Here is a 24482-nt window from a genome sequence, read left to right as displayed (position 1 = left end):
GAACAGGTTTTGGGATGTCGCTCATTGCCCTCGTCAGCCGCAATAAGATTGACATGCTCCGACGTTTGGGGGCCGGAGTGGGGGTGGCATCTAGTACCGTTCTTCAAAATGGGGGGCGTGTTGCCGCGTTTTGAAGGCATAACAGGTCCAAGGTCTGCGTCGTCTGGACCTCCTGGACCCGGGTGTCCGGATCCTACAGCCAGCTGGAGTAAGCTTCAGCTCACACAGGGTGGCCGGTGACTGTAACCAACGCGAATCATGACTGATGGTCGCCATGGTGATCCGAGGCGGCATCCGAGGGCTCAGCACTCGGATCCTCGATATTGCTGACAGGAGACGTCTATCTCTTACAGTCACCTCCTGCTGCATTAGAATTTTAATTAGACGGAATTGCACAGCTCCTTCCTTGCGGCTGCGCAATTCCATACAAACATAAATCGGGCCCATAGACGATGCCAGCTATTGCGGTATATTATGGGAGGCAGCAGATTTTATAATATAATTTTCTTTCTTTAAAGGTATCAGAGACTGGGCAAAATTTCATCGATACGTTATGTTCTTAATGCATTTTGAGGTAAGTCACTGTATTCTTGTTTTGCTGATGTGTTTATGTGCTCTTCAAGGCGCCACGGAACCCTTGTGGTGCCATATAAATAAAGAATAATCATAAGTATCATATGGTGGCAAAATGAGAATTACTGGCGGAATTATATAATGAGCATGTTTCTGCCATCTTTCATTTATTTATATATAAAGACTTAGGGGCCGATTCAGACCCTGTCGCTGATGTGCTAAAATCGCTATGAAGCTATTTCTGCACATCTGCGCAAGGTCCTAAATTGTGTTATTTTTAGAACACAGTTTAGGACCTGGAGTGGGGTGGGAATGGGGTGTGGATGCAGAGTTTTATGGGTGCCGATGCTTCGTTTTAGAGACGCAGTCCGGACAACTTAGGCGTGTCCGGACCATTTGCGGGGCAGGCCGCGGTGGCCGTGTGATGTCACACGCAGCCCTTGCAACCCTTAACATGGCGGAAAGCAGTCTGCCTTCGCAGCTAGGCTGCGTAGGCAGAGGGCTACCCTAAACATGCGAAAGCATCGTCGCCATACAAGGCTCTCGCATGTCTGCAGGGGATGGCTGGATCCGACATGCGGGATGGACTTACCCTGGGGGTGTGTCCCCCGCATGTCAAAGAAATTGATCGTAGATGTGCGATTTCTTGCACATCTACGATCAGGTCTGAATTAGGTCCATATTTTGCAGTTCATTGTGGAAATTGCACATTGATAAGAAAAGTAGAAAAAAAAATATAACAGCACCAGGCTTAGTATATTCCCAAAAACGATCTATCTATCTATCTATCTATCTATCTATCTATCTATCTATCTATCTATCTATCTATCTATCTATCTTCATTAAAATGTGCTAGAGAGGAGAAAAATATAGAGGTTACATAACTAAAGGGGTAATTCAGACCTGATCGTAGCAGTAAATTTGTTAGCAGTTGGGCAAAACCATGGCGAGTTGATCGCTCGCTAGCTAGTTTTAGCAGCCGTGCAAACGCTATGCCGCTGCCCACTGGGAGTGTATTTTAGCTTAGCAAAAGTGCGAACGCCTGTGCAGCTGCGCTCTGCAAAAATAGTTTGTGCAATTTCTGAGTAGCTCTGAACCTACTCAGCGCTTGCGATCACTTCAGCCCAGTGTTTTCCAAACTTTTTTGAATCACGGCGCCCTAGAATATCAGAATTTTTTTCACGGCACCCCTAGGCCAAAAATTTCTTATTGAAAAATTTAGAAAGAAATATTACATTAAGTAGATGGCGTTTATATGTCGTCCTTAGGGTCAGTTGTGTGGTGAGGGACAAGATTTGCTTCTGTTTGGCCACATATATTATGACTGGCAGCCACCAGCACTGGTTTTGCCTATTATATTGACCATGAATAATTATAATTGGTCCTTGACCACCAACCCAGGGCATCTCTGCAAGTGTCCCGAGGCACCCCAGGGAGCCACGGCACACAGTTTGGGAACCTCTGCTTCAGCCTATTTGTGTCCGGATTTGACGTCATACACCCGCCCAGCCACGCCTGCGTTTTTTCAGACACGCCTGCATTTTTGCAAACACTCCCTGAAAACGGTCAGTTGACACCGAGAAACGCCCCCTCCCTGTCAATCTTCTTGCGGCTGCCAGTGTGACTGAAAACTTCGCTAGAACCTGTGCAAAACCACAAAGGGCTTTGTACCCGTACGTGGCGCGTGCGCATTGCAGGGCATATGCATGCGCAGAAATGCCGATTTTTAGCCTGATCGCTGCGCTGTGAACAACGGCAGCTAGTGATCAACTCTGAATCAGGGCCCATGTACACTGCATGTGGGGCAGATAGAACATGTCCAGAGAGAGTTAGATTTGGGTGGGTTACATTGTTTCTGTGCAGGGTAAACACCGGCTGCTTCATTTTTACTTTTTATTTTAATTTAGATTTCAGTTTGAACAAACCCCACCCAAATCCACTCTCACTGCACATGTAACCTCTGCCCCCTCCCCCCCCCCCCCCCCTGCAGTGCAGCATGGATTTACCCAACTGCTAACAAATTTGCTGCTACGATCAACTCTGAATTACCCCCTAAAACTACGTATCTCAAGCTGCCGTAAAGAAAAATAAATAAAATATACAGTATATGGATAATACTTTCCCACCTTAATGAATACCTCCCCGTGAGATGCCCGGAGAGGAGAGGCAGGTGGGCAGCTAATTGCATCTTAAGGCCCTGCCCTTAGACGTGCGGTGAGCTAAATGGCTCAGGAGGCACTGGCTAACCCCAGAGCCAGATTTACATGCAATATATGAGCCAAAGAGTACATCTGGGCATTATACACAGGTGCAGCAGTATAAACTCCTTGAAATCTGGTGAGTTTTGATTACAGATGTGTGGAAAGGATACACAGGGGGGGGGGGGGGGGGCACTGCCTCACCTGCCATTGACCTTTTACTCCAGAGTTTGGGCTATAAAAATTATTAGAATAATGCAAAGAAGATATTTCAAACAAATTATCAGTATTTTTCATATATTTTATTAAGTCAAAACTCTGGTTTAAACGTAAGTATGGCAGGAAAGGCTCTGCCTCACCTGCCTCACCCCACCGCACGTCACGTAGCCCCCCCCCCTCCCCCCGGGACTGCAGTGTCAATGTATTTATTTCCCCATCCTGCCCACTTCACTAGAAAGTGGGCACAATGCGGTATGGGGGTAGGGGGGCACTCTTCTGTGGCTGCAAGAGATTACCCAAAAAACCGGGAGAGTAATTAAGTTCGATATGGATGCAATCTACTGAGATCCGAGTAAGACAAACAAAGCAACTTGGGTCATACTGGAGAAAAGCGCTACATACTGTAAATAAAATTATTTTTCTTATTATTCACATGTGCAAAGCTTTCTGCTGTCAGTCAGACACAGTATAGTGGATCCTGATCCATCCATATCGTTAAAAGATTATGAGACTCTGGGCCTGATCCCTGTCGGATGCAGTGGAGAAATTATTTTCATCTGTGCATGCGTCTAAGTCACACTACGTATGCGTCCGGATATCGGGGGTCATTCAGAGTTGATCACTCGCTGCCAATTTTCACAGCGCAGCGATCAGGTGAAAAAAATGGCATTTCTGCACATGCGTATGACCCGCAATGCGCACACGCGACGTACGGGTACAAAGCTCTTTGTCGTTGTGCTCAGGTTCTAGCAAAGTTTTTCTTTGCAGTGGCAACCGCTAGAAGATTGACAGCAAGGGGGCATTACTGGGTGTCAACTGACCGTTTTCAGGGAGTGTTTGCAAAAACGCAGGCGTGGCCGAGCGTTCGCTGGGCGGGTGTATGACGTAAAAAATCCGGACACGAATAGGCTGAAGTGATCGCAAGCGCTGAGTAGGTTCAGAGCTACTCTGTAACTGCACATATTGTTTTTGCAGAGCTCGGCTGCATAAGCGTTCGCACTTCTGCTAAGCTAAAATACACTCCCCAGTGGGCATAGCGTTTGCAAGGCTGCTAAAACTAGCCAGTGAGCGATCAACTCGGAATGACCCCCATCGTGCGCACATACACAGAGGTGCGATTGATGCATATGGGAGATGCCAAGTGTCAGATATGTCTTGAAATTGTATTGGGCAGTGACAGGTACGTGGGTTAGCAAACGCTCAGAAATGGTCCATCTGTTGGGAGTGCCACTGAAAGCAGATGCCTACACAGACGCTCAATTGATCACCTAGGTGGCCACACTCAGGCGGAGACACTGCACCTACCATAGGGCTCACACAGGACGCTACACTCAGGCGGAGACACTGCACCAGCCATAGGGCTCACACAGGACGCTAAGCTCAGGCGGAGACACTGCACCAGCCATAGGGCTCACACACGACGTTACACTCAGGCGGAGACACTGCACCTGCCATAGGGCTCACACAGGACGCTACACTCAGGCGGAGACACTGCACCAGCCATAGGGCTCACACAGGACGCTAAACTCAGACGGAGACACTGCACCAGCCACAGGGCTCACACAGGACGCTAAACTCAGGCGGAGACACTGCACCAGCCATAGGGCTCACACAGGACGCTACACTCAGGTGGAGACACTGCACCTGCCATAGGGCTCACACAGGATGCTACACTCAGGCGGAGACACTGCACCAGTCATAGGGCTCACACAGGACGCTACACTCAGGTGGAGACACTGCACCAGCCATAGGGCGCACACAGGATGCTACACTCAGACAGAGACACTGCACCTGCCATAGGGCTCACACAGGGCGCTACACTCCGGCAGAGACACTGCACTTGCCATAGGGCTCACATAGGAGGCTACACTCAGATGGAGACACTGCACCTGCCATCGGAACACATAGGAGGCTACACTCAGGTGGAGGCACTGCACCAGCCATAGGGCTCACATAGGAGGCTACACTCAGGCGGAGACACTGCACCTGCCATAGGGCTCAAACAGGACGCTACACTCAAACAGAAACACTGCACCAGCCATAGGGCTCACACAGGACGCTACACTCAGGTGGAGACACTGCACCTGCCATCGGAAAACACATAGGAGGCTACACTCAGGTGGAGACACTGCACCTGCCATAGGGCTACACAGGACGCTACACTCAGATGAAGACACTGCACCTGCCATCAGAACACATAGGAGGCTACGCTCAGGCAGAGACACTGCACCTACCATAGGACTCACATAGAAGACCACACTCAGGCGGAGACACTGCACCTGCCATAGGACTCACATAGGAGGCTACACTCAGGTGGAGACACTGCAGCTGCCATAGGAACACATAGGAGGCCACACTCAGACGAGACACTGCACCTGCCATAGGAGCACATAGGAGGCCACACTCAGACAGAGACACTGCACCTGCCATAGGAGCACATAGGAGGCCACACTCAGACAGAGATACTGCACCTGCCATAGGAGCACATAGGAGGCCACACTCAGATGAGACACTGCACCTGCCATAGGAGCACACAGGAGGCCACACTCAGACGAGACACTGCACCTGCCATAGGGCTCACATAGGAGACTACACTCAGGTGGAGACACTGCACCTGCCATAGGCCGTGACTGTAGCCCCTCTCTCTCCAAGCATATGATACTGTAGTATGGTCACTTTTATATGCAACTATTAGTGATTTTGTTTCTCTCTGCTGCTGGTTTGATCTTATGTTGCAGCACAAATGTGAGTATAACCTGTGAGCCTGTCTGTAACTCTGTGTGACTACAGTATGTTTCCTTGTGCCTGTGTCCCGGTTTTGTGTCCCGGTTTGTCTGTATCTCTGTGTGCCTGTGACACTGTGTGCTTCTGTCCCTGTAAACCTGTTTTCCTGTTAGCCTGTTTGTATCTCTGTGTTCCTGTGATACTGCGTGCCTCTGTCCCTGTAAGCATGTGTTCCTGTGATACTGCGTGCCTCTGTCCCTGTAAGCCTGTGTTCCTGTGATACTGCGTGTCTCTGTCCCTGTAAGCCTGTGTTCCTGTGATACTGCGTGCCTTTGTCCCTGTAAGCCTGTGTTCCTGTGATACTGCGTGCCTCTGTCCCTGTAAGCCTGTATTCCTGTGATACTGCGTGCCTCTGTCCCTGTAAGCCTGTGTTCCTGTGATACTGTGTACCTCTGTCCCTGTAAGCCTGTGTTCCTGTGATACTGCGTGCCTCTGTCCATGTAAGCCTGTGTTCCTGTGATACTGCGTGCCTCTGTCCCTGTAAGCCTGTATTCCTGTGATACTGCGTGCCTCTGTCCCTGTAAGCCTGTATTCCTGTGATACTGCGTGCCTCTGTCCCTGTAAGCCTGTATTCCTGTGATACTGCGTGCCTCTGTCTCTGTAAACCTGTGTTCCTGTGATACTGTGTGCCTCTGTCCCTGTAAGCCTGTGTTCCTGTGATACTGTGTGCCTCTGTCCCTGTAAGCCTGTGTTCCTGTGATACTGTGTGCCTCTGTCCCTGTAAGCCTGTGTTCCTGTGATACTGCGTGCCTCTGTCCCTGTAAGCCTGTGCTCCTGTGATACTGCGTGCCTCTGTCCCTGTAAGCCTGTGTTCCTGTGATACTGCGTGTCTCTGTCCCTGTAAGCCTGTGTTCCTGTGATACTGCGTGTCTCTGTCCCTGTAAGCCTGTGTTCCTGTGATACTGCGTGCCTCTGTCCCTGTAAGCCTGTGTTCCTGTGATACTGCGTGCCTCTGTCCCTGTAAGCCTGTGTTCCTGTGATACTGTGTGCCTCTGTCCCTGTAGGCCTGTGTTCCTGTGATACTGTGTGCCTCTGTCCCTGTAAGCTTGTGTTCCTGTGATACTGTGTGCCTCTGTCCCTGTAAGCCTGTGTTCCTGTGATACTGTGTGCCTCTGTCCCTGTAAGCCTGTGTTCCTGTGATACTGTGTGCCTCTGTCCCTGTAAGCCTGTGTTCCTGTGATACTGTGTACCTCTGTCCCTGTAAGCCTGTGTTCCTGTGATACTGCGTGCCTCTGTCCCTGTAAGCTTGTGTTCCTGTGATACTGCGTGCCTCTGTCCCTGTAAGCCTGTGTTCCTGTGATACTGCGTGCCTCTGTCCCTGTAAGCCTGTGTTCCTGTGATACTGCGTGCCTCTGTCCCTGTAAGCCTGTATTCCTGTGATACTGCGTGCCTCTGTCCCTGTAAGCCTGTATTCCTGTGATACTGCGTGCCTCTGTCCCTGTAAGCCTGTATTCCTGTGATACTGCGTGCCTCTGTCTCTGTAAGCCTGTGTTCCTGTGATACTGTGTGCCTCTGTCCCTGTAAGCCTGTGTTCCTGTGATACTGTGTGCCTCTGTCCCTGTAAGCCTGTGTTCCTGTGATACTGTGTGCCTCTGTCCCTGTAAGCCTGTGTTCCTGTGATACTGTGTGCCTCTGTCCCTGTAAGCCTGTGATACTGCGTGCCTCTGTCCCTGTAAGCCTGTGTTCCTGTGATACTGTGTGCCTCTGTCCCTGTAAGCCTGTGTTCCTGTGATACTGTGTGCCTCTGTCCCTGTAAGCCTGTGTTCCTGTGATACTGTGTACCTCTGTCCCTGTAAGCCTGTGTTCCTGTGATACTGCGTGTCTCTGTCCCTGTAAGCCTGTGTTCCTGTGATACTGTGTGCCTCTGTCCCTGTAAGCCTGTGTTCCTGTGATACTGTGTGCCTCTGTCCCTGTAAGCCTGTGTTCCTGTGATACTGTGTACCTCTGTCCCTGTAAGCCTGTGTTCCTGTGATACTGCGTGTCTCTGTCCCTGTAAGCCTGTGTTCCTGTGATACTGTGTGCCTCTGTCCCTGTAAGCCTGTGTTCCTGTGATACTGTGTGCCTCTGTCCCTGTAAGCCTGTGTTCCTGTGATACTGTGTACCTCTGTCCCTGTAAGCCTGTGTTCCTGTGATACTGCGTGCCTCTGTCCCTGTAAGCTTGTGTTCCTGTGATACTGCGTGCCTCTGTCCCTGTAAGCCTGTGTTCCTGTGATACTGCGTGCCTCTGTCCCTGTAAGCCTGTGTTCCTGTGATACTGCGTGCCTCTGTCCCTGTAAGCCTGTGTTCCTGTGATACTGTGTACCTCTGTCCCTGTAAGCCTGTGTTCCTGTGATACTGTGTACCTCTGTCCCTGTAAGCCTGTGTTCCTGTGATACTGTGTACCTCTGTCCCTGTAAGCCTGTGTTCCTGTGATACTGCGTGCCTCTGTCCCTGTAAGCCTGTGATACTGCGTGCCTCTGTCCCTGTAAGCCTGTGTTCCTGTGATACTGCGTGCCTCTGTCCCTGTAAGCCTGTGTTCCTGTGATACTGCGTGTCTCTGTCCCTGTAAGCCTGTGTTCCTGTGATACTGCATGCCTTTGTCCCTGTAAGCCTGTGTTCCTGTGATACTGCGTGCCTCTGTCCCTGTAAGCCTGTGTTCCTGTGATACTGCGTGCCTCTGTCCCTGTAAGCCTGTATTCCTGTGATACTGTGTGCCTCTGTCCCTGTAAGCCTGTGTTCCTGTGATACTGTGTGCCTCTGTCCCTGTAAGCATGTGTTCCTGTGATACTGTGTGCCTCTGTCCCTGTAAGCCTGTGTTCCTGTGTGCCTTTGTCCCTGTAAGCCTGTGTTCCTGTGATACTGCGTGTCTCTGTCCCTGTAAGCCTGTGTTCCTGTGATACTGTGTGCCTCTGTCCCTGTAAGCCTGTGTTCCTGTGATACTGTGTGCCTCTGTCCCTGTAAGCCTGTGTTCCTGTGATACTGTGTGCCTCTGTCTCTGTAAGCCTGTGTTACTGTGATACTGTGTGCCTCTGTCCCTGTAAGCCTGTGATACTGCGTGCCTCTGTCCCTGTAAGCCTGTGTTCCTGTGATACTGTGTACCTCTGTCCCTGTAAGCCTGTGTTCCTGTGATACTGCGTGCCTCTGTCCCTGTAAGCCTGTGTTCCTGTGATACTGTGTGCCTCTGTCCCTGTAAGCCTGTGTTCCTGTGATACTGCGTGCCTCTGTCCCTGTAAGCCTGTGTTCCTGTGATACTGTGTGCCTCTGTCCCTGTAAGCCTGTGTTCCTGTGATACTGCGTGCCTCTGTCTCTGTAAGCCTGTGTTCCTGTAATACTGTGTGCCTCTGTCCCTGTAAGCCTGTGTTCCTGTGATACTGCGTGCCTCTGTCCCTGTAAGCCTGTGTTCCTGTGATACTGCGTGCCTCTGTCCCTGTAAGCCTATGTTCCTGTGATACTGCGTGCCTCTGTCCCTGGAAGCCTGTGTTCCTGTTTGTCGGTATCCGGACAGAACTTCTACACGCAGGATAGGGCTGATGGACATCCCTGCTGATAGTGGTGACAGCTGCTCCTACAAGTAGATGGTTAGGGGCAGTGCTCATAGGCAGAAATCTGCCACTGTTTTCAAAACTGCAGTGTGGCCACTTTGTGTGTATCCATAAATTAGGCCCAGTGTCATTATGTCACTGTTGCAGATGCAATATTTACTACAGTATATGCATATGGACAAGATCAGAAATCGTGATTAATCTGATGTTCTTGTCTCAAACTTCATTTATCTTTTATATCTCTTTACTCACCCTAGAATGGAACGTTTGTGCATTTAAACATTGTCAGCCTTCCGAACTCCACCAACCAGTGAGTAAGAATATACCAATGGAGTGTGGACTTTATAAACGCATCTGAGTGTTGCAGCTGACGCAGAGTTGGTCACAAAATGGGTTCAAATCAGTCCAAATATAAGTGCCTGCAAAAATTGCGCGTTTGTTCACATACAGTATGCAGAGCCATGCTCATCTGGAGATGCGTACTCCTCCGCACAGGCAGCACGAGCGCCTAGCTCCCGACAACTCATCTGCAGCGTTTGCTTCTCCCTGCTCTACACTAGGTGCAGAAGACACACCTCCTAACAGGAGTACATGCACATAATTAATGAGCTGCATTTGCATGAACACGCCCTTATTGAACTCTGTGTGAGCATGCACCTTACCACCCACGTTACACGTCTCTGCTCATATGATTTGATACATGCAGATCTGCAGAAGTGCATTTCCATGCACTGGCTATCTGAGCATGTGCAGAGCATTATTTCACAATAGACGCAATTCACGCTGGCTTAGTACTTACTCTGCAACAGCGCTAAATCTTTAATTATGCCGCAGTGTTCTTGGATTATTAGAGCGGATGCACTCTCTTCAGTTTAATTGTAGGTTATGTGATCCAGAATGGCTACAAGGTTGGCATAGATTGGTCCAACGCTCACCTCTTCCATATAGCGGACGATCGGATCATTAATGACAATTACCAGATCAGTTTTACTGCAGGTGAGTTGGGCCAGACTTGAAGCTCTACTAGTTGTGTCATCAGGCGTAATAGAGGGAGTGACAGTGATGGATTACAATGTTTTGGGGCCCTGGGCACACGCTATCCATGTCACATATGAGCCGCACTATAGCATAACTCACAGCCCCTCATGCCGCTGCTGGTTTCTGCCGGATAGACCTCTGTGCAGAGTGACAGTGATTACTACTATTGATGTCACTGACGTAGAGATGGCCTTCACCCATTAGTAGTTAGCAACCATCAATCGTTTGCCACTGATTGTTGATAGTTTTGCTATCAATGATTGAGGTCTGATGTTTCCCCATCATCGAGGGTAGAGGTGCGCCAATTTTTATTTTTATTTCAGCACATGGCACTTAGCACCACTCCTGTTATGACCTTAACCCTTACGTCTTCCCTGATTGGCCCACTGCATTCACCTGACCCACAGTAGTGGTGTCCATCTGTGGTTCAAACCATCAATGGTTTTCTGCCATCAATGGTTTTCTGCCATTGATGTAGATTACTGATAGCACCATCAGTGGTCATCCCTACATTGGGAGGTTAGGTTTAGGCTGCACCGGGGAGGGTTAGGTTTAGGTTGTGGTAAGGGAGGTGTAGGGGGGAAGGGTTATCATACTTACCCGAACCCTGTTTGCATTCTAACCATCACGATGCCGCGTCAGTATTCTGACCGCCGGCATCCCGAACGCCGGCATTTTAACCCCAACCCAATCGCATATATAGGATTTTTTCTTCACTGATGGTGCTGATTGTTATCAATATTTATGTTTTAACTTTGGAATACGAATTATATATGAAGAAACTGTAACTGCCACCTCACGAGGGAAAGGGCTGCCCCAGGCTCTTCCTGCACTGTGAATAGATGCCATGCGCAATAAGAATGCTATCCCTCCAACATACCCCTCCCCCCACAATAGGACACTGTTGCCTATGGATGGGATAGTCCCAGAAAAATGGGACAATTGAGAGGTATGGATCTATATTGTACTGCATTGTAAAGACGATGATAATTATCTACATGTAGTTACAACTGATTCACATGGATGCAGTTCAGCGTCAGCGCCATCATTCCTATTGTTTCTATGGTTTAGCTGGTCGCAATCTTATTTCTTTCCAGTTACAATATACTGTATGCTTAATTGTTTCACCAACGGCAACGCTTTCCCCAACAGCCCTAATAATCCACCCACCACTGGCGTTTCTATAATGGGTGCAGTGTGTGCGGTGCACACGGGCCCCTGAGTCCAGAGGGGGCCCCCACTGCACACACTGCACCCATTTTTAAAATACTCACCAAACCCCCCCCCCCCCCCCCCGAAGTCCAGCGCCGGCATCCGCAGCACTGTTAGAACACAGTGAAAATTTTAATTTTCACAGAGTTCTGCGCATGCGCAGTAGAGGAATCTCAGGGAAAATGTCCGCCGCACCATTTTCCCGGAGATCTGCGCATGCGCAGTAGAGTCTGAGCCCTCTAGTGCTCAGACTCTACAGCGCTCTGGGCAGAGAGGAGGGGGCCCGAACGGAGGAGGCTGAACACAGTTTCTTAAAACGCCCCTGCCACCCACACTTTCTTAGAATTAAGGTTCTTCTAGATCAGGGGTGGGGAACCTTTTTTCTAACGAGGGCCATTTGGATATTTATAAAATCCTTCGGGGGCCATACAAAAATTCTCAACTTAAAAAATTACCCTGCCCCCCAGTAGGTCTGCCCCTTAGAGGTACTGTGTGTGCGCGCCCAAAAAATGGGTGTGGCCAGTTAAAATGGGATGTGATACACATATGCCCCCAATAGTGCGGTGCCAGATCCACAATTGCCCCCACAGTGCCAGGTATACAAATGCCCCTCACAGTGCCAGGTATACAAATGCCCCTCACAGTGCCAGGTATACAAATGCCCCTCACAGTGCCAGGTATACAGATGTCCCCACAGTGCCAGGTATACAGATGCCCCCACAGTGCCAGGTATACAAATGCCCCTCACAGTGCCAGTTATACAGATGCCCCCACAGTGCCAGGTATACAAATGCCCCCACAGTGCCAGGTATACAAATGCCCCCACAGTGCCAGGTATACAGATGCCCTCCCCCCTCCCCTCCGTGCTGCTTACCGTGGGACACGGAGGAGAGCGCGGCTGTCGGGTGGGAGCGGCGGCGTTTAGTACTTCAAACCAGCCGCCGGTTCGAGAGCCAATCAGAGCTCGCGGACCGGCAGCCGCGGCTCCTGATTGGCTGCCGGTCCGCGAGCTCTGATTGGCTCACGGACCGGCGGCTGGTTTGAAGTACTACACGCCGCCGCTCCCACCCGACAGCCGCGCTCTCCTCCCTGTTCTGACAGCTGAGACCGTATACGGCCCGCGGGCCGGAGGTTCCCCACCCCTGTTCTAGATGGAGAAAACTACGTAATGCTATGACTGCATGCTTCATGAAAATGGGAAGCTTACGTAGGCTTCTGTCATGTATAATGCAGATAGGTCACGTATCCAGTTCTTAGCTGCCATCAGGAGACAGCTGCATGTCCTCTGTCTGATCCGGCCTCTCTCTTCTAGGGGGTAAATCGTATGAGGTTTCAGCTACGCTGGATTCTCGGAGCAGCCCGCTGGTGTACAATGGTAATCCGTCTGTTGGAGACACCCATGAGTGTATCGCTACCTTCACGCTGGGCCTAGATTGCAGGGGATGGGGTTTAGTGGAATTTTACTACAGGTACGTAAATGTCACGTTGTCACCTAGGTCAATGTAAGCCCACAAATGTAATTTACTAAGCCGAAACCTAATAAGCCAGCTAAGTATGAATGTATGGTTACCTGAAATGGCGTGTAAAGAACAATCTGCATATCTCTGCCCACAGTAACTTGTAGGCTCTCATTGCTGGGTTAAATAAAGTCCCATTTCACTCCTGGGTGGGGAGATAACACCTCATCCAAACCCACTGCTGTTACTATTTAAGTGGAAAAGGGATGAGAATGCACCAATGAGAACGCCATAAACTGTAGCACATATGGTCATTATTAGACATATCCAACCCCAACTATCAGTCAATCAAGCAAATAAGATAATTTGTATCCCACCTACAAACCAGCACCTGAGCCTTATAATTTAATAAGGCGGTTTTAAGTCATTTGACAGCATGTGACCATGTGACCCTGCAGCAGCCAATAAATACAGGGTTTACAGTAATACGTATGTTCCGCCTCTCACCTGCGATGAGGAATCACTTGTATTTTCATCTTTCACTTATGATGATGTTTTTTACTTTCCATTTCTGTACTTTTAAGAAACAAAAGATTATTTTTATTCCCATGTACTCTGCAGGAATTAAAATCTGCGCCAGGGGCTGTGGCTGAGACCACAAGACGCACTCCTCCAAGCTCTGCTTACCAAAGAAATGCACTGGTGTCCGATTTACTCATGGAGGACAAAATATTTTAGGACTCACCAAGCCCTCATGTACCCATGGAGGTAGAGAACCCACCCGCTACATACATGAAGAATCATCATGATGCAAGAGGTCAAAAAGATGTTGCAGTGTCCTAGAGGAGTTACATGCTGGCATTATACTGTAGATCCTGGCAATGGAAATCTGCCAACATCAACAAGACCAGGAGCTAAAGACCCTCCTGCTCTGTAATGGATTGGAGAAAGGAATAAAAGAAATAGAAATCAGAGCTTATAGAAATAGCACAGACCACCGATTTCCAACCACTGATACCCAGACCACCAATAACCAACATCATATTGCTAGTAAATGGTAACGATTGTGGTCACGTTACCCAAATATATACACTACCTCTGGGTCTTGTTGATGTTGGCAGATCTCCTTCGTTTCTATTGCCTTATTCTGGTTTTCTTGCCCCTCACTAGAAGACTATGGGGGTAATTCAGAGCTGATCGTAGATGTGCTAAATTTAGCACATCTACGATCAGATTCTCAGACATGCGGGGGGGACGCCCAGCACAGGGCTGGTCCGCCCCGCGTGTCAGGCCCTCCCCCTGCAAGGGTGCAAAAGCATCGCACAGCAGCGATACTTTTGCCAGCGCAGCTCCTGCACAGCCTAGCTGCGCTGGCAGGTGGCTACCTGTCATGTCCCGGGTTGCAGCGGCTGCGTGTGATGTCACGCAGCCACTCCGGCCCACCCCCGAAACAGTCTGGATATGCCTGCGTTGTCCAGACTGCGCCACGCCAATGGCGTTCTAACGCCGTTGGCACGCCCGCAACCGCCCTAAGATGCTGTTAGCATCTGACTGGGCCTCCTGGGGTGCGCACTACACAAAGGGGTTCAAACTGTGATCGCTGCCGCTGCAGCAATCCAGTCTGAATTGCCCCCTATGTCATAACAACACATAAGCCGTTTACAAACCCCCAAATTACACACAATCTGCTGTATGTGCTAGTGTGGCATTCCGGAACAATGTGTGTGTGTACCCCTTTAAGAGCACTTTGCTGTAGCTCCGCAGCAGGAGGAGAAATGCTGGTGCAGGAGGAGTTAACTGAGCCCTGGGTCTGTGGTAGGAGGCTGCTGGGAGAAGAGGAGAATGCTGGGAAGAAGTATGGAGAGCGTGGTGTGTGTGCTGACTGAAGGAGGAACGCGGAGCAGAGCGGGAGCTGTACGCTGGAGAGAGCCACAAGACGCTGGGTGGTAAGAGCAGCACAGCTTGAGAGAGCTGCGGAGTGTTGCCGGGGGCAGGTGTTGAGACACCGCAGCCGGAGGACCAGACACCGTCAGGTTATGTTAATTTTGGTGATTTAAATTGCTTCCCATATTGCTTCTAATAATTCTTCATTGTGATTCTAATAACTTGTCTTTTGCAAATTGGATGAGTTTTTGTGGTGTAACTGTAAAAACATTTGCACAATCCTGCTTTTCTTATATGAAGGTCTTCTTCTTGTAAGTCTTCACCCAAGTAACTTTCCTAAATTCATCATTCATCCGAAATCCTGATTTCATTGCAGATTAACAAAAAGATTTCCTGTGGGAATTGCCGACTCACTTCTGATTTGTATCAATCTCTCCTACCACTCTGAGCAATGGGGAGACAAGGGACCTCATTCAGCAAGGATTACAGGGTTCTGATAAAGAAGCTAGTCATAAGATAGACAGTCAAAAGGTCAACAGTCAAAAAGTTGACAGTCAAATGGTCGATAGTCAAAAAGATCAGAGTCAAAAGGCCAACACACAAATGTTTTCCATGTGTCGACCTTTTGACCTTGTTGACCTTTTGACCCTGATTTTGTTTCGGCTGTCGACCATTTGACCCTGTCGACCTAATGCATGTCAACCATTAGTAGTAGACTTATTGACTGTAGACCTTTTTAGTGTAGATCTATAGCAGTTGCTGCGATCAAATAGTTGCCGCCCAGAAATAGAGAAAAAAATACCCATTGCAGAAACTGCGAATGCATCACCATGTGCGTTCTGATTCCAAAACAATACGCAATTACCGGAACATCGAAGATTTTTCCCACTTGCGCTAGGCAAGCTCATTCACAATTTTGGAAGTGGTCATCGCTGATGTCAGAGGCCCTCCTTAAAAACGCCTGGGCACGCCTGCTTTTTTTCAGACAATCCCAGAAAACGGCAAGTTTTTGCCCAGAAACGCCAGCTTCCTATCAGTCAAACAGCGGCTGCATTGCAATTTACGATCTGTGCGTAATTTCTGTCGCTATTTCCCCTCGTGTGTGTGCAATGCAAGTGCTGGGCAAGCGCAGTCATTTGATAATCGGCCGGATTGCGATTCTCAAATTTTGCAATCCAACCTGAAAAAGGCCCAGGATACGGGAAACAACACGTAAAGGGGAAAGGCCAGTCACATAGCCACCCAACACCTGTGAAACCTCTCTCAACCACATAGACATACCTTGCCAACCCCGGGGGTGTTACACTTATATAGAGTAGGTGACAGATTAACTGTATTCTACAGTGCATCCAGAAAGTATTCACAGAGCTTCACTTTTTCCACGTTTTGTTATGTTACAGCCTTATTCCAAAATGAAATAAATTATTTTTTTCCCTCAAAATTCAACAAATACCCCATAATGACGTGAAAAATGTTTTTTTTTAGATTATTTTAAAAGGTATTTAAAATTAGAGATGAGCGGGTTCGGTTTTACTCAGTTTTACTCGGTTTTACTCGGATTTACTCGGTTCTCAAAACGGCATCTTATTGGCTCAAGGACGTCATGTGTTTTGGATAGCCAATAAGAAACATCTGGATAAAACCGAACTGGCGTTAATTCTGGCATTACATTCGAACCCGCTCATCTCTATTTAAAATAAAAAACTAAGAAATCACATGTACATACTGTAAGTATTCACAGCCTTTGCCACGAAGCTCAGAATTGAGCTCAGGTGCATCCTGTTTCCACTGATCATCCTTGAGATGTTCCTACAGCTTCATTGGAGTCCACCTGTCGTAAATTTGGTTGATTGGACATGATTTGGAAAGGAACACATCTGTCTTTATAAAGGTCCCACACTTGACAGTGTATGTCTGAGCACAAACCAAGCATGAAGTCAAAGGAATTGTCTGTAGACCTCTGAGATATTATTGTGTCGAGGCACAAATCTGGGGATGGGTACAGAAAAATATCTGCTGCTTTTAAGGTCCCAATGAGCACAGTGGCCTCTCATCTGTAAATGGAAGAAGTTCGGAACCACCAGGATTCCATGGCCCTAACTGTGCGGAGTTTGTATATTCTCACCGTACTTGCGTGGGTTTCCTCCGGGTGCTCCGGTTTCCTCCCACAATCCAAAAATATACTGGTAGGCATCCAACAAAAATTAACACTAGTGTGAATGTGTGTGCGTGTACATGTGATAGGGAATATAGATTGTAAGCTCCACTGGGGCAGGGCCTGATGTGAATGGCCAAATATTCTCTGTAAAGCGCTGTGGAATATGTGTGCGCTATATAAATAACTGACAATAAATAATAAATAAATAATAATTCTTCCTAGAGCTGGCCATCTAAACTGAGTGATCGGGGGAGAAGGGCCCTAGTCAGGGAGGTGATCAAGAACCCGATGGTCACTCTGTCAGCATTGCTCTGTGGAGAGAGGAGAACCTTCCAGAAGGACAACCATCTCTGCAGCAATCCACCAATCAGGCCTGTATGGTAGAGTGGCCACACGGAAGCCACTCCTTAGTAAAAAGCACATGGCAGCCCACCTGGAGTTTGCCAAAATGCACCTGAAGGACACTCAGACCATGAGAAACAAAATTCTTTGGTTTGATAAGACAAATATGGAACTCTATGACGTGAATGCCAGGCGTCATGTTTGGAGGAAACCAGGCACCGCTCATCACCAGGCCAATACCATCCCTACAGTGAAGCATGGTGGTGGCAGCATCATGCTGTGGGGATGTTTTTCAGCGGCAGGAACTGGGAGACTAGTCAGGATAGAGTGAAAGATGAATGCGGCAATGTACAGAGACATCCTGGATGAAAACCTGTTCCAGAGCACTCTTGACCTCAGACTGGGGCGACGGTTCATGTTTCAGCAGGACAACAACCCTAAGCACACATCCAAGATATCAAAGGCGTGGCTTCAGGATAACTCTGTGACTGTCCTTGAGTGGCCCAGCCAGAGCCCAGACTTGAATCCGATTGAACATCTCTAGAGAGATCTGAAAATTGCTGTGCACTGACGCTTCCCATCCAACCTGATGGATCTTGAGAGGTGCTGCAAAGAGGAATTGGCGAAACTGCCCAAAGATAGGTGTGCCAAGCTTGTGGCATCATATTCAAAAAGACTCGAGGCTGTAATTGCTGTCAAAGGTGCATCAACAAAGTATTGAGTAAAGGCTGTGAATACTTATGTACCTGTGATTTCTTAGTTTTTTATTTTTAATAAATTTGCAAAAATCTCAAAAATACTTTTTTCACGTTGTCATTATGGGGTATTGTGTGTAGAATTTCGAGGGAAAAAATTAATTTATTCCAGTTTGGAATAAGGCTGTAACACAACAAAATGTGGAAAAAGTGAAGCGCTGTGAATACTTTCCGGATGCCCTGTATAAGCGTCTAGTGGACTCATCCCTGCAAAACTCCCTCCTCTCCTTCCCTTTATGGTCAAGAGAAGGCTCGGTTTTGGGAGATAATCTGGACTAAATTGTGGACAAGACTGCAATCCAGTTTTTGCCAGTGTATCTTCTATACCCATCTCTCATGCACATGATGTGAGGCATGTATGGTGAGGTGTAATGATGTGAGGCATGTATGGTGAGGTGCACACAATGTGAGGCATTTATGATGAGGTATACATGATGTGAGGCATGTATGGTGTGGTACGCATAATGTGAGGCATGTATACTGAGGTGTATATGATATGAGGTGTGTATGGTGAGGTGTACATGATATGAGCATGTATGGTGAGGTGTACATGATATGAGGCAAAGCCGGCCATAAGCATAGGCAAACTAGGCAATTGCCTAGGGCATTTGATATGCCTAGGGGCATCAGCAGCTTCTGCTGATTAAAATGATATGCGGCATGCCTATATTCTGTGTGTAGCATTTCATATGCAGATACAGACACAGTCTCACACAGTATATAGGCATGCTGCATATCATTTTAATCAGCAGAAGCTGCTTGTGCATCCTAGCCACATAGCAATGCAAATAAGATGCATTTTCATAAAAAAAGGTGCCCGACGTTAGCATTGAGGCAATATTTATGAGGACACATCTGTATCCAGGCAGAGATCACAGTGTTAGCGGCAGTGTGAGTGCTGTGTGCATGTGAGTGGGTTGGTTGTGCAGTAGTGTTCAGAATATGTGTAAGGAGCATTATGTGTGTCATGTAAAAATGCATTAATAATGTGCAACATATGAGTAAGGGGCGCTAGCTATGTGTGTCATTATGTCTATAAGGGCATTAATAATGTGCGGCATATGTTTAACAGGGTACTACTGTATGTGTGTCATTATGTGTATAGGGGCACTAATAATGTGCAGAAAATGTGTAGGTGGCACTATGTGTGTCATTATGTGTATAAGGGCATTAATAATGTGCGGCATATGTGTAAGGTACATTATGTGAAAAAGGGCATTAATAAAGGTTGTCATAATGTGTAATGTGCATTATGTTTATAAGGTGTCTCATATGTGTAAGGGGCATTACTGTGTGGAATTGTGTATAAATGCATTACTAATGTGTGGCATTATGTGTATAAGGTGCTCTACTATGTGGCTTTGCATATAGAAAGGGCACTACTGTGTCGTCTGATGTGAATAAAGAGCAATAGGGTGTGGTGTAATGTGAATAAGGAGCAATTCAGTGTGATGTAATGTGAATAAGGGGCTCTACTGTGAGGAGTAATGTTTATAAGGTAAAGTGATACTACTGTGGGATTTAATATGAATTATGGACACTATCGCATGATCAAATGTGAATAAAGTTGCAGTACTGTGTGGCGTAATTAGAATTGGGGTTACTATTGTGTGGCCATGCCCCTTGCCAGCAAAAACACACCCCTTTTTGGGCTGTGCGCCAAATGTGCGAGCTATTCCTATTTAAAGTATAGGGGGTACAAACACCAAAATAAGGACTGCTATGGGTGAGGGGTGATGGTGCTGGGAAAGAGGTGCAAGGTCAGAGGTGGAACCAGCGGTGGTGCTAGGGGGCACCAGCCAAAATTTTGCCTAGGGCATCATATTGGTTAGGGCCGGCTCTGATATGAGGTATGTATGGTGAGGTGCACACAATGTGAGGCATGTATGGTGTGAGGTGCACACGATGTGGGGCATGTATGGTGAGGTGTACGTGATGTGAGGTATAGATGGTGAGGTGTACATGATGTGAGGTATGTATGGTGAGGTGTACATGCTGTTAGGCATGTATAGTGAGGTGTACATGATGTGAGGCGTCCAGGGCCGGCCCCAGCCTAATTTTTTTGGTATGTGAATATATATTTTGGCGCCCCTTAGTGTAATGTATAGGGGTGTGGCTTCATGAAGAATGGGCGTGGCCACATAATAGCACCAATTCACATTACATCTCAGAGTGGTATGCGCTATTCACTTTAGACAGCACAGTGGTGTACACACTATTAATTACAAAATATACAGTAAGCTCTGAAGTTCACCTGTAATATAATATTTTATTTATTTTCCAGTAGAATCACATTACCAGTGTTAAACAGGCTGTGTTGCTATCCTCTGTTGTACAGCTGTAATAGCTCCTCGACATTGCTGATACGTCATGTGTAATGACATCACTGATTGCAGGAATATTACTATACACACTACATATACTGTAGGCATTACACATGGAGAACAGAGGATAACAACAGCCTGCAGGGGCGGATTGGGATCAAAAACCAGCCCGGGAAATTTATTGAAGCAGCCCTAATAGGAGTGGCAGACTGTTGAGGTGGTGGAGTCTGTCAGGTGGGAGGGATTACCGCTCAGAAAGCCAACACACATGAATGCATGTAAAATGCGCGCCACAAAATTTTAGGGGCGTGGCTTAGTGGAAAAGGGGCGTGACCACATAATAGTGGCAACATTACACCACACAGTATTGCCACTTATACACCTTGCACCAGGTAGAACCTCCTATACACACTGTGCCAGTTTGAGCACGTTATACATATTCTGCCACATAGAGCACATTCTACACTTTGCGCCAGGTAGAGCACGGTATACACTGCGCCAGGCAGAGCACATCATACACATTGCACCAGGTAAAGCACATTATACACATTGCACCAGGTAGAGCACGTTATACACTTTGCACCAGGTAAAGCACATTATACACATTGCACCAGGTAAAGCACATTATACACATTGCACCAGGTAGAGCACATTATACACATTGCACCAGGTAGAGCACGTTATACACTTACACATTGCACCAGGTAGAGCACATTATACACATTGCACCAGGTAGAGCACATTATACACATTGCACCAGGTAGAGCACGTTATACACTTTGCACCAGGTAAAGCACATTATACACTTTGCGCCAGGCAGAGCCCATTATACACACTGCACCAGGTAAAGCACATTATACACATTGCACCAGGTAAAACACATTATACACATTGCACCAGGTAAAGCACATTATACACTTTGCGCCCGGCAGAGCCCATTATACACACTGCACCAGGTAAAGCACATTATAAACATTGCACCAGGTAGAGCACATTATACACTTTGCACCAGGTAGAGCACATTATACACTTTGCACCAGGTAGAGCACGTTATACACTTTGCACCAGGTAGAGCACATTATACACATTGCACCAGGTAGAGCACATCATACACTTTGCGCCAGGCAGAGAACGTTATACACTTTGCACCAGGTAGAGCACGTTATACACTTTGCACCAGGTAGAACACGTTATACACTTTTATATATATATATATATATATATATATATGTTGTAATACTGTCATGGTACAAGGTGCCCTTTCCTGGGGTAAAATGGCAGCACGCAGCAGCTGAGGAACCACACAAGTCCAGTTTCTGGTACAACTGGCCCCAGCCAGTTTTATTATACAGAAAATAAAACAAACACCAAAAGAAAATACCTTGCCTGTCCGGCACTAACTAAACACAAGATGTTCCTAACTATCACTAAACAAAAACACAGAGTTCTCCAGTAAACACTGTATAGCTCACTTGTATCAGGAAGCGCGTTTCTCTCACAGAGATCCTGCAGTCTCCCCAGGCAGTCTGCACACATTAATCAGGCTAGAAGCCCTATAAGACTCTTGCACAGCTGAAAGCCCTGATTAGCCCTCTGTGAGGCCAAAGATCCGAACTGGGCCCAATGTCTGGAACTCGCCCTATCTCTCTCTCAGAGCCCTTATCCAGCTTTTCCAGCAAACTGAAAAGGTTCTAACAAAACAAAAGCATTTTCCTAGAAGTTTTCATTTCTAAAACATGTAAGACAAGAGCCTGGGACAAACATACCTGCTCTCAAACACTATCCCAGTGTTCTTGTCACAATCTCCTATATAATAGCCCAGTTCTGTGACTTTGTGACTCATTTGCTAACGCTGGGCGGAGTCACAACACTGGGCGGAGTTAGTCAAATGAGTCACAGATCTGGCCAAATCTATAGGAGACTATTAGCAGAAGCAGATGGTATGGGCATGGCACAGGCAGTGGTGCATACCTGCCAGCTTTCTTCAGACAGGAGGGACACACACGCGGCGAAAAGGGGGCATGACCAACGAAAAGGGGCGTGGCTTCATGGGAGGGCCCCCGTTTTTGTCAGTGAGGGGGCATGCCCAGTGCTCTGTGAGCTGCTGGCATGCCCCCAGGGGCGGATTATGAGTCCGGGGGGCCCAGGGCACTTGAGACAGAGGGGCCCTATCTCATTGCTGTGCCTGCTGTGGGGTTGGGGGGCGTGGCCTAATCACGGGATGCGTGGCCACTCCCCCTTATGCAAATTCCGGGTATTTTTTTCCCCCATGGGATTTTGGCCCCTCTGCTAGGGGTAAATCCAGAGGGGGTGGTCGCTCCCCCCTACACACCCGCACAGGCAGAAGAAAGCAGGGAGACTGCTGCCTCCCTGCAACACCACAGACCTGCCAATAATACGCAGCAGCGTGTGCCGACTGTAGCACAATGCTGCCGTTGTTGCTGGCAGGACAGGGGGGGGGGGAGCTTCTGAGCTGGGACAGAGCTACTCCAGCCGGAGAGTCCCCTAAAACTGTGGGGCCCATGGTACGTAGCCCCAGGCCCTCCCCCCTTAATCCGACTCTGCTGCCAGAACCCCCCTTAATCCGTACCCCCTGATGCCCCCTCTCCTCCTGTCTCCACTAAAAAGACGCTGTGCGCATCTATTCACCGCTGCTCTGCTAAGCAGAACAGCGAGTTCAGGATCTTCCCCACTGCCCCCCCCCCCCGCGCCGGGGGACACTGCGGGCCACGGGTGGGACAGCGGGACAGACCAAAAAAAATGGGACTGTCCCGCGAAAATCGGGACAGTGGGGAGGTATGGGGGCGCGTGAGGGGGTAAGCCGTACAGACAGACGGGCACCGGCTCACTTGGTGCTTGACCCCCCCCACATCAGAAAACTCAGCATGGTCTCTCTGGCGTGGAGGAGCGTCACTTTCTGACACACTCCACGCTTCTTAGCTGCAGTTTTGTGGGGCACCTGCCGCTGTGCAGGTTTCGTACTGCCTCTGTTATCTCCAGCCCCGGCAACCCCACCGCTAGCTGCAGCGCTGCCATCCGCAGTGAGGTGCGCCCAGCTCCTTCACAAACTTTAGCCGGCGGGTAGCGCTGCAGAAGTCTGCGCTGCTTGCAGGCTCTGACCCCCTCCTCTCTCCAGCCGCAGCGTCTCCTGGGAGCTAACCAGTCACTCCCAGTCTCCCCTTTCCACAGTGCCCGGCAGCCGCGAGGTCCGCGCAGCGTGCATGCTATGAACCTGTCACGAACCGGTCTCTTACCTTTGCGGGTTCTGGGGTTCATCCGTTGCCAGTGCGGTTGCTCGCGGTGCTGTGCGCCCGTGTGGGGACGCGGCGTGATCGGTGGCACAGGTAATGCAGAATCTGGGAACTGTGAGTGCGGTGACCAAATGGCCTAAGGCACTGCGTTGTGTCTGCTGTATAGTAGGTGGCCATGTTGGAGACCAAATAGGTAATACAGAGCACTTGTGAAAACACCTGTGGGCAGGTGTAAGCCAATCCCGTGCTTGTGCTGCCTTTAAGTAGGCTGGGATTATGTTACTCTGGGCCAGTGCTTTGTTGTATCAACGCTGTGCTCTAGCTCTGAGCTCTCTCCGTGCATTCCTGTGTGATTCCCGTGGTCCAGATATCGCCTCCGTTCCCAGAGGTCCGTCTGCAGCCTTCACTGCTGAAAGATCCACCGGCTCTCCGCTGTGCTGTCAGTTAATTGCTCACCTACTGGGAACAGTTGAATTCCCAGAGTCTTGCATGAGGTTACCTTGTCGGCCTACCATTCAAAGTTTGGAGGATTCCATTCCCCTCAGCTGTTCGTTTGTTCAACTCTGCATTTAACCCATTCATCACCTTGTCATCTACTACAGTTTCACAGTGATCTCCGGAACCCGCAAGTAACCCTATTCAGTACTTTATATTTGCTATGTTGTCATAACAAGGATAATTCTTCACAGTCTCTCAGTTAACTCTCAAAACTCCATTGCAAATCCTTACAGTTATTTCTTCATGTCTGCATTATCCAGTTAATCAC

At 48.4% G+C, this 24482-nt stretch overlaps 1 protein-coding gene across 1 annotated transcript in view; it reads left to right on the top strand.

Annotated features, from left to right (window-relative positions):
- LOC134969623 (uncharacterized) overlaps positions 1 to 16232 on the top strand; it is a 52961-nt gene extending 36729 nt beyond the window's left edge. The window contains exons 7-11 of the mRNA XM_063945692.1: positions 519 to 574; positions 9553 to 9605; positions 10167 to 10291; positions 12858 to 13014; positions 13624 to 16232. Of these exons, the coding sequence (XP_063801762.1) occupies positions 519 to 574; positions 9553 to 9605; positions 10167 to 10291; positions 12858 to 13014; positions 13624 to 13630 (398 nt within the window). The 3' untranslated portion in view covers positions 13631 to 16232. The remainder of the gene's footprint in view (positions 1 to 518; positions 575 to 9552; positions 9606 to 10166; positions 10292 to 12857; positions 13015 to 13623) is intronic.
- Positions 16233 to 24482: the final 8250 nt, after the last annotated feature.

Source organism: Pseudophryne corroboree, chromosome 11 (assembly GCF_028390025.1).
Source record: "Pseudophryne corroboree isolate aPseCor3 chromosome 11, aPseCor3.hap2, whole genome shotgun sequence".
NCBI classification, from domain to species: domain Eukaryota; kingdom Metazoa; phylum Chordata; class Amphibia; order Anura; family Myobatrachidae; genus Pseudophryne; species Pseudophryne corroboree.
This window is presented reverse-complemented; position numbering and strand designations above follow the sequence as displayed.